Genomic DNA, 16296 nt, shown 5'->3' with positions numbered 1-16296 from the left:
AAACCCACAAAAGAAAATTAGAATACTACATGTAATTAGACAGTAATACCATGGTCATTGAACCAGGTTTTGGTTCTTTTGGCAGTGTGGGCAGGTGCAAATCCTGCTGGAAAATGAAGGAAGCATGAAGTGCTCTGGAAATGTTCTGGTAGACGCTGCGGTGACTCTGGATTTAATAACGCACAGTGGACCAAAGTCCTCTTTTCTGATGAGAGCAAATTTTGCATCTCATTTGGAAATCGCGGTCCCAGAGTCTGGAGGAAGAGAGGAGAGGCACACAATCCACGTTGCTTGAAGTCCAGTGTAAAGTTTCCACAGTCAGTGATGATGGTTTGGGGTGCCATGTCATCTGCTGGTGTTGTTCACTGTGTTTTCTGAGGTCAAAGGTCAACGCAGCCGTCTACCAGGAAGTTTTAGAGCACTTCATGCTTCCTGATGCTGACCAACTTTATGGAGATGCAGATTTCATTTTCCAACAGGACTTGCACCTGCACACAGTGCCAAAGCCACCAGTACCTGGTTTAAGGACCATGGTATCCCTGTTCTAATTGGCCACTCGTCTGACCTTAACCCTATAGAAGATCTATCTCAAGATCTAAGATCTCATACTTTTCAAGTTCATACTTTTCAGTTGGCCAGCATTTCTAAAAATCCTTTTTTTGTATTGGTCTTGGTAATATTCAAATTTTCTGAGATACTGAATTTGGGATTTTCATTAGTTGTCAGTTATAATCATCAAAATTAAAATAAATAAACATTTGAAATATATCAGTCTGTGTGCATGAATGAATATAATATACAAGTTTCACTTTTTGAACGGAATTACTGAATTAAATAAACTTTTTCATGATATTCTAATTATATGACCAGCACCTGATATTTCCCTAGATCTGATGCGCGAGCGCGGGCGGTAATACACTCACTCTGTGTGTGCGGACTGCGGGAGAATAAAACGATTAAATAGAAATATCTATGAATGAAACATTTAAAAACTAATACATTGTTATTCATCTGTTGAAGAAAAGCAACAAGCAAAATAGAAACGATTTACAGGCCAGAGTTTCAATTTGTAACATGTTTGCAGCGTTGAGCGATGTAGCCAATCACAGACATGTGTGTTGATATCTGGAACGCAATGGCCAATCAGAAGCATTTAAGATAGAAACCCCTCACCGCTCAAAACGCGTTTTTGTTCAGTGCATGCAGGCAAATCCTCTGATTATAACAAACAAAGTGTAGATATTATGAAAGATTAATTGTGCAGTCAGCTTCATTGATAATAACAGATATGAGATCGCGATGAACTGATGTCAGCTTTTAAGGAATTATTAAGGGAGCGCGCATTCAGTCATGGCAAACCATGCACGCAGCCTGCTTGCTTTTATGTTAAATTAACAGTGGTTTGTGAATGTTAATGCTTACATTATACCATGGTTTACAGAAGACACCCACTAAAATGTTATTCAGTGTAATAGAAAATGTAATAATGATAAATATAGTTTTAATAAATAATTTATAGTAAAAACAACAACAACACACATTCTAAATATAAAAAGAAGAGCAGAGTCCACATCACAACTATAACGGTAACGGCACAGAAAAACACAGAGCGATTTTTTCCAGCTAATGAACGATAAATACATTGCAGCCAATCAGAATCCATTCCGCTTCAAAGAGCGCCAGCATTTAAAGTGGCAGATGAACAAAAGACTGCAGTGTGCTGAGAATGAAGAGCTTATCGGTCATTGGGTTTGGACGCTAATATAGTTAACATTATAGTTATTGTTTTTGGTGTGAATGTGCTTTAAGAATACTGGGTCTGCATTTACTTTTTACAGTGCCTTTCAACTCTCTCTGTTCGTGGGCATCGAAAATGAACCAATAACACAAATTGAAGTCAAAAACAAGTCAAAATGTATTTCTACAGCACATTTAAAAGCAACAGATTTGCACTACAAGTGCTGTACAATAAAACATTGAGCATATAAAAAGAAACAATGCAGCGTCCAAAATATAAACACATTAAACAAAATACATTAAAAAACACAAACAATACAAAAAATATTAAGTTTAACATATTTGTCAGTGCTAAGCATTCCTAATTTATCTGTAATATAAATAAGATGATACAGTTGTTATTTTGCATTACTCTGAATGACACAACTTCTACTTCAGCTTATATTGACGGCCATCAACTGGCCACTTATATTAAACAACGAGCTTGACCAGCAAAGTTAATCACAATTATTCACAACATCTACTTACTTTTCAAAAAATCTAACAATATAAGTGTTTTGTGGCATTTCACTGAATGACATGTTTTTGTAACTCAGGATACCACACCATGAAAAATGATCAAATATGTAAGAAGAATAAAGCCACTTTTCTGCGGCACCACATGATCTTCAGGCGCCATTTGATGATGTCACAGACTGTCAAATTAATATGTGTTTATATGATTTCAGAAAAGCTTCTTGATCCTGTGACACTGAATGACCCCGACAACACTTTCCGGACAAAACTCCCCCTTTTTTGAAATACTTACAAATAATAATAAGACATGATCCTTTTAATATAACACAGCCAAACACTTATGTGAACATGCCAAGAAAAAGATAAACGAGTTTGGTATTTTATGTTTAGTTAAAGATGTAATGGCAAAATCAAAGTCCAGACCATTACGCTGAATGACAATTTTACACTTTGGAATATTATTGCCCCCATATTTTAACATTTTATTTTCACAAAAGTTATTTGAAATATTAAAGGTGACATATCATGAAAATCTGACTTTTCCCGTGTTTAAGTGCTATAATAATAATAATAATATATAATCGAGTCCCCGGTGCATCTACCAACCCAGAAACGTGAAAAGTGAAACCCAGTAACTTGTTTTGTGACGCATTTCTCTGCAAGCATGTCAAAAAATAAGCCGATCAGATTTCACTCTCCTTCTGATGTAGGAAGAGGATCTTATTATAACATTACCGGCCCTTAATCTGCATGTTTCCACTCACGGCGACTATGGCAAGCCGTTTAGCTTAAATTGTACACGGCGTTACTCGTCGTAATTGCATTTTTACTAGTAGCAATTAGAGAGCTCCACAAATTAATTTTTACTAGTCATAAGTCTGTAATTCTTATTACAATGTAATTATTGCCATACGGCGTGTAACAGTGTAACAGTTCTAACGCAATGGCAAAAGTTGGAGAAAAGCCTGTAAACTGTCCTGTCGTACAGACGAGCACTGAACACTAGAGTCCCAGCCTCAGAGGAGACAAGAGAGCAGTGGATTAATTTTATTTCCAACAGAAATCCCCCAGAAACAGAAGAATCGATGTAACTCCACAACATCTAAATGTCTCCACTAACCATTCAGAAACGTCTAAAAGTTGCACCTCTTCCTGAGTCTCTCTGTAAGGCTGCACTCGCGACTGTTATTTCTAAGATTCTGGATGAGATTATTCACGTGTTTTGTTATAGTGTCTGAAGCTCGTGTAAAGGATCGGCCCTCTTCTGAACGGAGCGGAGCAGAAGCTCATTTGCATTTAAAGGGACACACACAAAATAACGGCGCATTTTTACTCACACCCAAAAAGGATAATAAATGATCTGAGGGGATTTTGAGCTGAAATTTCACAGACAGATTCTGGGGACACCATATATTTATATTACATCTTGTGAAACGGGGCATAGTATGTCACCTTTAAGGTAGACACTAAGGTAGACACATAACAGGGTTTTGTATATAAAATTACTTTTGTCAATTTAATTTGATGCGGACACAAAATGGTGACGTCTCGTCTTTGACCCGTATACAGATTGGTCATATATACAGATTGGTCATAAATAAGGCGCTATATAAATAAAAATGACTTGTCTTGACTTTTGAAACGAAGCACATGTGTCAGTGAAGACTTGATGACTTCTGTCCAGTCTTGCCGTCTCTCATGTTCTTGCTCTGACGTGGACAGGCTCTGAGTTTCTGTCAGGTTGGTGTTGGACTTCCGGCTTCGGGTCAAGTCTCGAGCTCAGAGCTCTCAGCAAGTGTGTTATTTCCTGTCCAAGACAAAGATTACATGAACAAGTCAACTCATGAATGTTTTTTTAGAGCTAGAACAGAATTGAACTCTGTTTGGGGTTTACTGATTCTGTAATTTCCCTGTTTACTACAGGGATGCCGCTTTAAAAGCATCTGTATAGTATCAAGCGCTATATAAATGAAGGTGATTTGACTATAACAAGAACATTACAATGAACACAAATTTGAAAATCTCACTACAAATAATCCAGAATTTAAGACAAAAGGTAATAATCCTACTCTGCCTGTTACACTTCCTCACACCTGCAACTGATCGAGTGAATCTCCTCAACTTCTCCATCTACTGTTGATCACGATCAAACCATTGATGTTGTAACATCTGCTCTAAGCTGGGGCGTTTAGCTGGATCCCGGGCTAGACACTGTCTAATCAGATCCCTGCAGTCTGTACACATTTTAATAAGGAGAAAGCTGGTTAGTCATGACCATGTGACCTGGCATTTTTGAAAACAGCAATGGCTCTCGCGCCAAACATGTTGAGCTATATATAAAAATTCTGACACCCTTCAACCTTTAACTTTCTGTACAAATCATCATTATTCACTCACCTTTGGATAAGTTGGGGTTCTGAAATGTAACTTTGGCTTGTGTGACTTCCGTTCTATTACAAAAAGGAAGACATGCGTTCGACATCTCGTACAGCAACACTCCTAGAGACCAGACGTTTGCTGGGACGGCGTGGAATCGAGCTCCTGTCCAGACTTCAGGTGGGCAGTAAGGCGCTGCTCCTGTAAGAAAGACATTTGCACATTGTTGAGCTTTTTTTTTTTAAAGCATCATCAAATAATCAGTAAGTCACTACCTTCAGGTTTCCACACTCCCAAAATGCTCACCCCTGTGTATGTTGCTCTCGTAGCCTTCACTACTAAACAGCTGACCGCAGCCAAAGTCTATCAGCTTCAGATCTAACGTGTCTATCTTCAACAGGAAATTCTGCGCATGAATGTCATTATGGAAAACCCCACGACGGATGCAGTGTTGCACTGCCAGCACAGCCTGATGCATGATGACCCGTGAGAGCCACTCAAACAAAGGTTGACCGTTGATGCAGTCCAGCAAGCTCTTGCAGGGTCCAGGATACTCCATAACCAGAGTGAAGTCTCTAGGATGTTCAAACCACTCGTACAGTTGTATGACGAAGGGGCTTATGGGTTCTCGCCTCATCATCATCATCAGCAGCGCCACTTCTGTAACGAGAGGTTCAGGATTCCCAGTCTAGAGAGAAGTAGCAGACAGAAGGTTAGCTGGGTAAACATCTGAAGAAAACATCATTTTGAAATGTACTATTTGTTGGTCTTTTTTATTTGGTGCCTCTAGGCTTATATTGATCACATTTACACCTAATGCTTCCTACGGGTGTATTAACTACAGTAATCTGCACTCAAACAACTCAATACATATTCAGGTTTTGGCCAACTTACAATATAAAGATAGCGATCGTTGTCAATCTTGTGTATCCGCTTGATGGCAACCTGCACAAAAACCCCCAGTTTCAATAACAGTGACAGTATTCAAGCACCTGACCTTGTACTAAGTATTATACCATCTGTAAATAGTTTTCAATGTGTTTTGATGCATGCAAGAGCAAAATGTGTGTACAATTCAGTAAGATTTACCTTTTTGCCATCAAATTTGCATGTTCCCAGGAACACCCTGCCAAATGCTCCGGATCCAATAATCTTTTCCACGTTGTAGAAAGACTCAAAGAACTCTGAAAAACAAACAGAAAAATATGAGACAATTATTAGCTTGCTAGATCCATTGTTTTATTAAAAAAATACCAGTGCTGGTCGAGCAACAGTAAATGTGACCGGACATGTTAAAAACTTGACTCAGTTATGCATGAAATAGCAAAATCTCTCTCTGTAGACTTTACACTGCCCAGCCTTATTTCAGTGTCACCTGTTGAGCTCTTGTTCACTGGAGAAGCCTCCACGGCACCCTGAGCAGTTCGGCCAGTTGAAGTCTCTGTTGGCTCGACAGGAACTTGACCCGGCAGCGGAGGACACGGAAACACTTCCAGGCTGTCGGACCCGGACAAACCCTGTTGGTTTGAGCTCTCCGATCCATCGCCACTCCACCTCCACTCGACGCTGTACGAGCCTCGGCTGCTCAGACTCAACGACTCTCCACACCTCCTCTCCACGTGGGCCTCAGAGAGGGACCGAGCTGAGGATGACGTGATGCCCGGAGAAGAGTCTGTGGAAGACGTTCTCCAGGATCTGGAGCGGCCTGAGGATGCAACGTTTCAGAACATCAAAAACTGCTTTTGTTTTATTTATTTGTTTATCATATTAATTATCAATGTCAGTGGTCACATCAAATTGTTACTTTGGTTTCACTTTATTTTGGTCCCTTTAAGACATTATATAAGTAACATTGCATAATTTTAATATTCTGTAAAAACAAGCCTTATTTTGAGTGGAAAATAAGATAATACTGTTTAAAATAATGTTGGAGAAATAATGATTTACCATTATTTGTCTTGACGCCGGAGTGATCTGGAGCAGGGGATGATGGTTCAGGATCAGGATCTGCTGGAGGAACGAAAGGCTCCACAACATTCACAGCACTACAGGAACAGCCGCTGAAAACACCCTTCGTAGCCTTCCAGAGCCTGAGGAGACAACCAGCTCTCTTCCTCTTCCTACACTCTAGAGCTTTTCCTGAAATGAAGAAAAAACAACTATTAGACACATCTCTGACGTCAAATTAAGCAATGATATAATGACATAGCTTACATTTTACTATTAAAATCTTATCTGTAATGCTACAAATGTAAAGTAATGGGAATTGTTCACGCTATCCACCTGACTTCTGCTTAATGCCTGCATAAATGTCCCAACATCTTATTTCACAATATTAATAGTCATTTTATTTCACTATTATCACGATTACGAGGGTGGAGCCTGGTGACTCCGTGTCAACGATAAAGTTATTTTTCTTATTTTATCTGAACTTTTATTAAAAAGAAAACATACATTTCCAGGCTTTATTTGGCCAACTCTGGCACATGTGGCTCAGTTCTTGTAATGGTAAAGATCATATGGGCCATATCTTAAAATATATTTATATTATATTAAACATTGACTTTTATTAAATGCATAGCAATGTCTTATTTATGACATAACCGACTCTGTAATACTCGGCACGACAGCCATTTTGGCAATTTTGCATGTTTTTGACAATTCAAGAGAAATAAGTGGTGAAATTGAATTATTTTCTAGATCGTAGGCTGTCTGAGAAGCGGCTTTCTGTGTGTGTGTTTCTGGTGTGTGTCAGACAGCGCAAGTGCCATCGAGTTCATGCCTTATTGAGAACGTTTTGCTAACATTCCCATTAAATTAAGAAATCCTTATTTCTAAATGTTCCCTGAACGTTCAAAACGTCCAGTTTTTTCAACGTTTCAAAAATGTTTTATCTTGGTTAAAGGAACATTCTATTTTATAATTTTGCATTATGGGAACGTTACTTTTGAATGTTCTCGGAATGTTCTGAAAATGTTAGATGAACGTCCAATTTAAAATATTTCTAAAAAAACAAAATTGGTTTCACTTTAATTTTGGTCCCTTTAAGACATTCTATGAGTCTATAAGTAACATTGCACCTACATGTCTACTAACTCTCATTGAGTATCAGTAGAGTATCAGTAGAGTATTAGTAGAGTATCAGTAGAGTATCAGTAGAGTATTAGTAGAGTATCAGTAGAGTATTAGTAGAGTATCAGTAGAGTATTAGTAGAGTATCAGTAGAGTATCAGTAGAGTATTAGTAGAGTATCAGTAGAGTATCAGTAGAGTATTAGTAGAGTATCAGTAGAGTATCAGTAGAGTATCAGTAGAGTATTAGTAGAGTATCAGTAGAGTATCAGTAGAGTATTAGTAGAGTATCAGTAGAGTATCAGTAGAGTATTAGTAGAGTATCAGTAGAGTATAGTAGAGTATCAGTAGAGTATCAGTAGAGTATAGTAGAGTATCAGTAGAGTATTAGTAGAGTATTAGTAGAGTATTAGTACCTGGAGCAGGGGATGATGGTTCAGGATCAGGATCTGCTGGAGGAACGAAAGGCTCCACAACATTCACAGCACTACAGGAACAGCCGCTGAAAACACCCTTCGTAGCCTTCCAGAGCCTGAGGAGACAACCAGCTCTCTTCCTCTTCCTACACTCTGGAGCTTTTCCTGAAATGAAGAAAAAACAACTATTAGACACATCTCTGACGTCAAATTAAGCAATGATATAATGACATAACTTACATTTTACTATTAAAATCTTAATAGTGTGACAGACTCTCTGCTTAATATCGGCAAACTCTTTATTGTGATGCTCCTCCAACAGACATTCAGTTGTCTAGAAGTAACATTGCACCTACATGTCTACTAACTCTCATTAGAGTAATAGTAGAGTATTAGTAGACTGGTAGGGTTAGGGTTAAAATAAGTTGACATGTAGTTGCACAGTTACTTATAGTCAACAGAACGTTCAAAAGGGACCATCAAAATAAAGTGTTACCGTTACTTTAGTTGGTTCAACTTTCTGTTTTCGATGACAAATCACCCATTGAAAATAGAAATAGAAACTAAGCCATTACTTCTGTATTAAAAGCCTATTCTGACCTCTGCGAGAGTGTTTCGATGAAGTGGACGGACGTCCATCATCTGGCCTCTGCTTCACCCTCGTCCCGTGAGCCTGACGTCCATCATCTGGCCTCTGCTTCACCCTCGTCCCGTGATCCTGGCGTCCATCTTCTGGCCTCTGCTTCACCCTCGTCCCGTGAGCCTGACCTGTGGAGACAGAAAACTCAGAAGAAAGAGATGTTAAATATCCAGGAAGATCCTGGCTCGGGTCTGGCAGCGGATCCTGATCATCAGAACCGGTGTTCTGTCGATGTAGCATACTTTGTCAGAATAGCATACCGGAAGTTGAGTTTTATAGCAGGTTCTGTCAATTTAGCCTACTTTATCAAAAAAGCATACAGTGTTTGTGAAGGGTATGCTGTTTTGATAGCCCCTGGTTTAATAAAAATACAGTTTATAAAGGGGTATGCTGTTTTAAAGCCCCTGGTTTAATAAAAATAGAGTTTCTACAGGGGTATGCTGTTTTGATACCCCTGTAGAAACTGTATTTTTATTAAACAAGGGGCTATCAACATAGCATACCCCTTTATTAACTGTATTTTTATTAAACCAGGGGCTATCAAAACAGCATACCCTTCAATTAGGTAATGTGTATATATTATGCGATATAATACACAAACACTTACCGCTTGTAATCTTAGGTATGCTGAAATTATGGTTTAAATGGAACGCATGCGCAATTCCACAAATTTTACTGCTGCGCATGCGCATTAACCGAAGGTATCCCATTCTGATGGGTATGATGTTCCGTCAGAACACCGGGTCTCCAAAACTCCTGACCAGCCGTCTGAGAGAAAGCAGCTCTCCTGGATCTGGAGCGGCCTGAGGATGGAATATTTCACACATCACATAGTTAGTAATGCTTTAATAATAATAATCAACTTAACATTAACTTTATTGTTAATTTAACTGTTGTATAAAATAAATAGCACATTTGCAATTGTGCACAGGAAAACGGCACTCTTGCTCATGTGATATTCTTTCTAATATAACAACATAATATGATATAAATATAATAAGACAAAAACTCATTTGGGGACATATCTATAACTGCACTGACACATCACGCAGTGAAAGCATGAGAGACAAATGCGATGTCAGCTCCACTCGCAGTGCCTCGTACAGTTAAAACAATGATTACAATATCAACATAGTTCATAGACAAAAATAATCACAAAGAATGAACTATTGAACTGACATTTACTTGTTTTCTTATCCTCCTCTCGCGCGCAGGAGACGCGAATTGTCGTAAATGACGCGAATTGTCACGTGAAAAAGCAAATCCACAAAGATAGAATAATAAAAAACAATACTTACGCTAATTAGATAGTTTTCATTTGGAAAGCATTTAGATACGTCTAAGTCAAAGTGTCATCTAACATTTTAGACCTTTCATAGGTAAAAATAAGACTTTTCATAAGTAAAAATAAGACTTTAAGACTTTTTATGGCCTTACATTTTAAAAATCGAATTTAAGACCTTTTAAGGATCCGCGGGGACCCTCAGTCATTGTACAAAATCATACCATAAACCATAAATGAACAACTGAAGCACTCACCTCCTCTTTCACCCATCATGTGAGCCATCGACGTCCTCCTCCAAACTGCAATCAAATCAATACAAAAATACAACACAAAATACAATACAATAAAATACAAATCTCCTCAGAAACACTCCCCTAAAAATAAAAATAAAACAATAAAAAATAAACTGCTTCTAAAAGAAGAAACAAATGAAAAGTATTCTCAGAAATTATATGACGCAAAAATTCAAAAATATTATCTCAAAAATATAACTATATAAAGGATATATCCTCCGATGTCCTTCTAGAATAAAAGTCTCCTCTCAGAAATCCAGAAAACAGCTTCAAATCGCAAGATTTGCTCAGAAAATTCTCTCAGAAAAGTCTGTAAGTTCGCCTCGTCTCTCAACCAACAGACAGACTGCGATCGTTCAAATGCAGAATTCGTAACGCGTCGCTATAGCAACTAAAATTCGAATCACTCATATGCACGCACAGACAGCGATTGGTTCAGTGTAAATGCAGAAATCATAACACGCGTTGCTGAGGCAACTAAGATTTAAAACACTATGCACAGTACAGACATCGAATCTATAATTAGTATTATTATTAATAAGTATTATTATTAAAATCCGTGGAAAATGCGTGCAAAAAGGCACAATAAATCGGACATCTTGTGAATTAAATTTGCCCTTCTCCATATATAACCATCAAGGCCAATCAGCTTTCAGTATCACTAATGCGTCATCAACCGGTTAGTATTAGTGGTGAAGAAATCCAAATTATTGTTGAATTCTCTATTAACATTGTTCACAATTGCTAAACTTGATACATTTAATAATAGTTTTACCCCATGTGCTCCTTTGGCAAAGTATTTTGGGTTGACTTTTCAAACTTTGTTAAAAGGTAGGCCAATCTATCTTCAAACTTCTGTATAAGCCAAAAATACTCTCTGATATTAGACCCTTCTCATTTAAAATTTGTAATAATTCATACTTTTTTATATTCACAAATTTTCAGAGAAAAATCCTTCTTTTTATGTTTATGAAAGAGTTTGAGGACATCTAAAGCTCTACTGTATGTAAGACTGTCATGGTGTAAAACATTAAAAGCTGATTTAATATTCTTTGTGGTTTTGTCTTGTAACCCTCATTATTGTCTATTATTATTTGTGGCTGTTTTGTCTTGTTTTTGTATTTTGTTATTGTTGCATAATAATAAATATATATTAATAAATCCAAATAAAAAAATAAAAAAATTAATAAAGGATCCCAAAACAAGACCAAACGAAAAAGCCCATTTACGATTTTTTTCAACGTTTATTAAAAATATACATGCAACATTTCAAGAGATACAAATGTGTCACATATAATGCTCTAAAGAATTCCAGCATCATAAAACTTTGAAAACATTTTTAACATCATGTATTGTATATGATGAACATTGAGGATAACATCATATCAAAGATATTAAAGAAAAAAAACTTTTATTTAGCAAGGAAGCATTACATCGATCAAAATATATTTCAAATAAATTTTGATCTTTCTATTCATCAAAGAATCCTAACAAAAATGTATCACGGTTTCATAAAATAAAAATAAATTAAGCATGCAAAAATGATTTTCAACATTGATAAAAAATAAGAACCATAATTGAGCACCAATAATGATTGATAATAGAGCACAAAATCAGCGTGTTGTATGATTTCTGAAGGATCATGTGACACTGAAGACTGAGTAATGCTGAAAATTCAGCTTTGATCACAGGAATAAATTACATTTTAAATAATATTAAAACAGAAAACATGATATTTTAAGTGTAATAATATTACACAATATTACTGTTTTTTTTTGTTTTTTTTTGTTTTTTACTGTATTTTTAAATTACAGCCTTGGTGCAGCATAAGATACTTTTTTCAAAAACATTTAAAAATCTTAATGTTTCCAAACTTTTGACCAGTACTGTATATAATATGTATTTTGACTATTGCACTGATTTCAATGGATTAATAAAATTCTAATAAACTGCATGTCAAGCATTTTGTCTGTCCTTTCCTCCATGTTGTCCCTGATCTCCACTATGGTTTGCAGTGTGAAAGTAATGGAAAATAATGGCTGATTTATTTTTTAATTGCCACATTGTGCCCTCCATACAACATTTTTCTCCTCTTTTCCACCTCGCCAACGAACTTCACATTGAGTGAAGTTAAGTTTTTTTTATTTCCTCTCTGTGTTTGCCATGATTTCGCAATCGATGAATATTAACTTGTGGGCGTTTCACGGACTATTTATGGGCAACTATGGGCGTGACATGAAGCCGCAAAAGCTGCGCTACATTTAGAATTGATTGTGATTTATTAAGGGAAAACTGTGTAGGATGTGCGTGCGCGCGGTTTTATAAATCCGAATATTTCTGTGCGTACGCACGTCCTATATTTCATCCGTACGCCACTTCTGACGCAAATCCTACGCAAAGTTTTATAAATGAGGCCCCTGGTGACTGTGCAGTCCATGAGAGATGATCAACTTCACTTTCATTGTCATCAAACCAATCTGCCACCAGTCTTGCGGTGTGTATTGGTGCATTATCATGCCGATACACGGCGCCCCCTTCAGGGTACAATGTTTGAACCTTTAGGTGCACATGGTCCTCCAGAACAGTTCAGTAGTCTTTCACAGAGACGTGTCCATCAAGCACAGTAGACAATGCCATGATATTGCAGCCCAAACCAGCACTGATCCGATGGTTTCGGTACTGGTCCTGGGTGGGTCGAGCAGTGGGCTTCCTGGGAAGGCAAGTTTTAAAAGCCTCTCCATCTTTCTTGCAAAGGTCACACTCACGGCTGGATTAGTACCCTCATGGGCCCCCCTCCCCTACCTGACAACCACACCCTCCAAAGGAGGCGATAAAGTGAAGAAAGTAAACATAGGGTCAGCTGTTTTTATGAATAATTTTCTCAGAGATGTTAAATTACCAAAGGCTACTGGGCAACTGAGTTTATTAAAATCATTCACAATGTAGCTACACGTCCCTGGTCATGTTATTCCTGTTTGTTTATAAATTTGAATTAAGGCAGAACAAAAAGATGTGTTCAAAATATCATGATAGAACCCTTGCTCACACAATGACTTCTTTTTAAAGTCATTCATTTTTTTATGGTATTGTGATTGCATGAAGTGACCTTGTCGATCAGGCTCACCTCCAACAGCTCATTAGCATGCTCCAGGAAGCAGAACCATCCACCAGTCAGCCTTCCACCAGTAATCCATCCACCAGTCAGCCTTCCACCAGTAATCCACCCACCAGTCAGCCTTCCACCAGTCAGCCTTCCACCAGTAATCCACCCACCAGTCAGCCTTCCACCAGTAATCCACCCACCAGTCAGCCTTCCACCAGTCAGCCTTCCACCAGTAATCCACCCACCAGTCAGCCTTCCACCAGTAATCCACCCACCAGTCAGCCTTCCACCAGTCAGCCTTCCACCAGTAATCCACCCACCAGTCAGCCTTCCACCAGTAATCCACCCACCAGTCAGCCTTCCACCAGTAATCCACCCACCAGTCAGCCTTCCACCAGTCAGCCTTCCACCAGTCAGCCTTCCACCAGTAATCCACCCACCAGTCAGCCTTCCACCAGTAATCCACCCACCAGTCAGCCTTCCACCAGTAATCCACCCACCAGTCAGCCTTCCACCAGTAATCCACCCACCAGTCAGCCTTCCACCAGTAATCCACCCACCAGTCAGCCTTCCACCAGTAATCCACCCACCAGTCAGCCTTCCACCAGTAATCCACCCACCAGTCAGCCTTCCACCAGTAATCCATCCACCAGTCAGCCTTCCACCAGTAATCCACCCACCAGTCAGCCTTCCACCAGTAATCCACCCACCAGCCAGCCATCAAACAGCAAGCAAGATGTTAGGTGGATTAAGAGGGACAGTGATGGAAACATTATTTACGGCAGGCCCAGATCATCCCGGAAACAAGCAGGTCTGATGTTTTTTACATTCATGTAAAAATGTACTTTATCTCCAGGTCTAGTTTTACATCTTGGAATGGTATATAACATGATCACAAGTCATGGGTCTGAATTAGAACATATAGGAGGTTATTATTACATACCTGTGCCTAGCATCAGGTAAAGTGTGTGTCATTGAGTGTAAAAAGCAACAGCGTTTGTGCTACAGCAGGTCCCAGTCACAGCCGGAGTTGGAAGACTGGCGTCTCTCATGTCAGAGCTCCAGAAACCAGTGGGGAAGTGACCAGTGACTTCCCTTCCGTTACTGCACCCCATCCGTAAATTGGTCCTATGGTTTTATATTCATTGTATTAATATAAAATAAGTTAACCCCTTCAATTAATTAAACCACTCCCCCAAGATACTGAATCTTTAATCTTTTCCCCTTGCCCCCGAAGCCACAGCCGCAGGCACAGGAGCCACACAAGCCCCACCCTCCACCCTTGCCAAAAAGAAGAAAACAAAAAGTAATGTAGACATTCTTTGCACCTCATGTGTATATTTGTTTCTTTTCTTTGCACCCCATGTGTATATCAGCAGCCGTGTGTTGGGTGTAAGGGTGTTTTTGCATGTAGCCCCCTTTAATTTAACCAAACTCAGGGTGTTTTCACACTTGGTCTCTTTCAGCCCTCAAAGTGAATAAGAACAGTGACTCAGCATTTTTTGGGCATATGTGAACACCCCAAGCGAACTCAGACCCATTTGAAGTGAACCAAACTTTTTTTTTTGCCTTTGTCATTTAAGGTTGCAGCAAATGCAGTCGACAGACAATTTATCCATATGATAAAATATTGGAAAGACGGATGAATGTCTTTCCAATCTGGAATCTCTCCAATCTCTCTCCCCCTCTGAAATTTGTCCCCTGATCAGAGTAAAGTTCAGCAGGGGTACCACGACGTGCAGTAAACCTCCGTACTGCCATCAAGAAGGCATCTGTGTCGATAGAGTTAAGTACATTGGAAGAAACTGGAAGAAACTGGTTTATTGGCTTTGAGAAGGTTATAGTCCTCTAAGAAACTGTCGAGCTGGGACCGTTTAAGGAGGAGGGAGACTGCCTGCTGATAAGTTCTTGCACTAGATGGAGCAGTTTGCTCCGCTTCCTCATGCCGAAGGGTGTTTAATGTGGCCTCCACTAATTCACCCCATGTAGCATACCTGCTGGGATCAGGGACGTACCTATCAGAACTTGAGATGTAATGGCAGAACAAGGAACGTCGTAGCTCTGTCGGATCTTCTCCACCTGTCCCTGCTGGAGCTTTTGGCCACTCGTCAGGGGTTTGTAAAAGGAAAGATGGACCTTGACACCACCTATTCGGTTGTGCTAGTTCCACCAAGGATTTACCCCTGGTCAGATCATCTGCCGGGTTAAGTGTTGATCTCACGTACCTCCATCCCTCCAAGCGCTTGGATTTCAGCAATCCTAGTTCCCACAAAGACCTTAAAACGACACGAGTCTGACTGGAGCCATGTCAGGACAGTGGTCGAGTCGGACCACAAGATGGTATTCCTGATAGGTAAGGTGAGCTCACTGATTATCAGCTTCGCAAGTTGGGCTCCAGTAACCGCTGCACAAAGCTCCAGTCTTGGCATGGATTGTTGTCTTTTCGGCGCAACTCGAGATCTAGCCAGCAGGAATGCCAAGTGGACACCACCTTCAGCGTCCTCAGAGCGTAGGTAGGCCACTGATCCATATGCTCTCTCAGATGCGTCACAGAACACATGGACGTCTCGTACCACCTCTGGCTGGTCCATAGATGTAGGAACATAGCAGCGAGGTAAGTAGATGCGAGATAATTCAGGCAGTTCTGCTACCCATGTATTCCAGGCTTGGAGCAGCTCCTCAGGCAGTAATGGGTCATCCCATTCACGTTGTTTATCCCAGAGTCGCTGTACAATCATCTTAGCCCGAGTTGTATATGGCAATATTAGCCCCAAAGGGTCATACTGTCTGGCCAATGTACGATACACAGTGCGCATTGTGGTTGGGCCGTAATCCTCCAGTCGATGTTTATAGCCGATG

General features: G+C 39.4%; 1 protein-coding gene across 1 annotated transcript in view; it reads right to left on the bottom strand.

Annotated features, from left to right (window-relative positions):
* Positions 1-1569: 1569 nt before the first annotated feature.
* Positions 1570-16296, bottom strand: part of LOC307009500 (uncharacterized protein) — a gene marked incomplete at its 5' end in the record, with an annotated part of 31599 nt that continues 16872 nt past the window's right edge. Inside the window, 8 exons of the mRNA XM_079633293.1 lie at positions 1570-4060; positions 4651-4830; positions 4936-5317; positions 5524-5574; positions 5719-5813; positions 6005-6334; positions 6577-6768; positions 8117-8281. Of these exons, the coding sequence (XP_079489419.1) occupies positions 4020-4060; positions 4651-4830; positions 4936-5317; positions 5524-5574; positions 5719-5813; positions 6005-6334; positions 6577-6768; positions 8117-8281 (1436 nt within the window). The 3' untranslated portion in view covers positions 1570-4019. The remainder of the gene's footprint in view (positions 4061-4650; positions 4831-4935; positions 5318-5523; positions 5575-5718; positions 5814-6004; positions 6335-6576; positions 6769-8116; positions 8282-16296) is intronic.

Source organism: Phoxinus phoxinus (assembly GCF_949152265.1).
Source record: "Phoxinus phoxinus genome assembly, chromosome: 13".
Lineage (NCBI taxonomy): Eukaryota > Metazoa > Chordata > Actinopteri > Cypriniformes > Leuciscidae > Phoxinus > Phoxinus phoxinus.
Note: the sequence above shows the minus strand (reverse complement) of the source record. Positions and strands in the feature narration are given on the sequence as shown.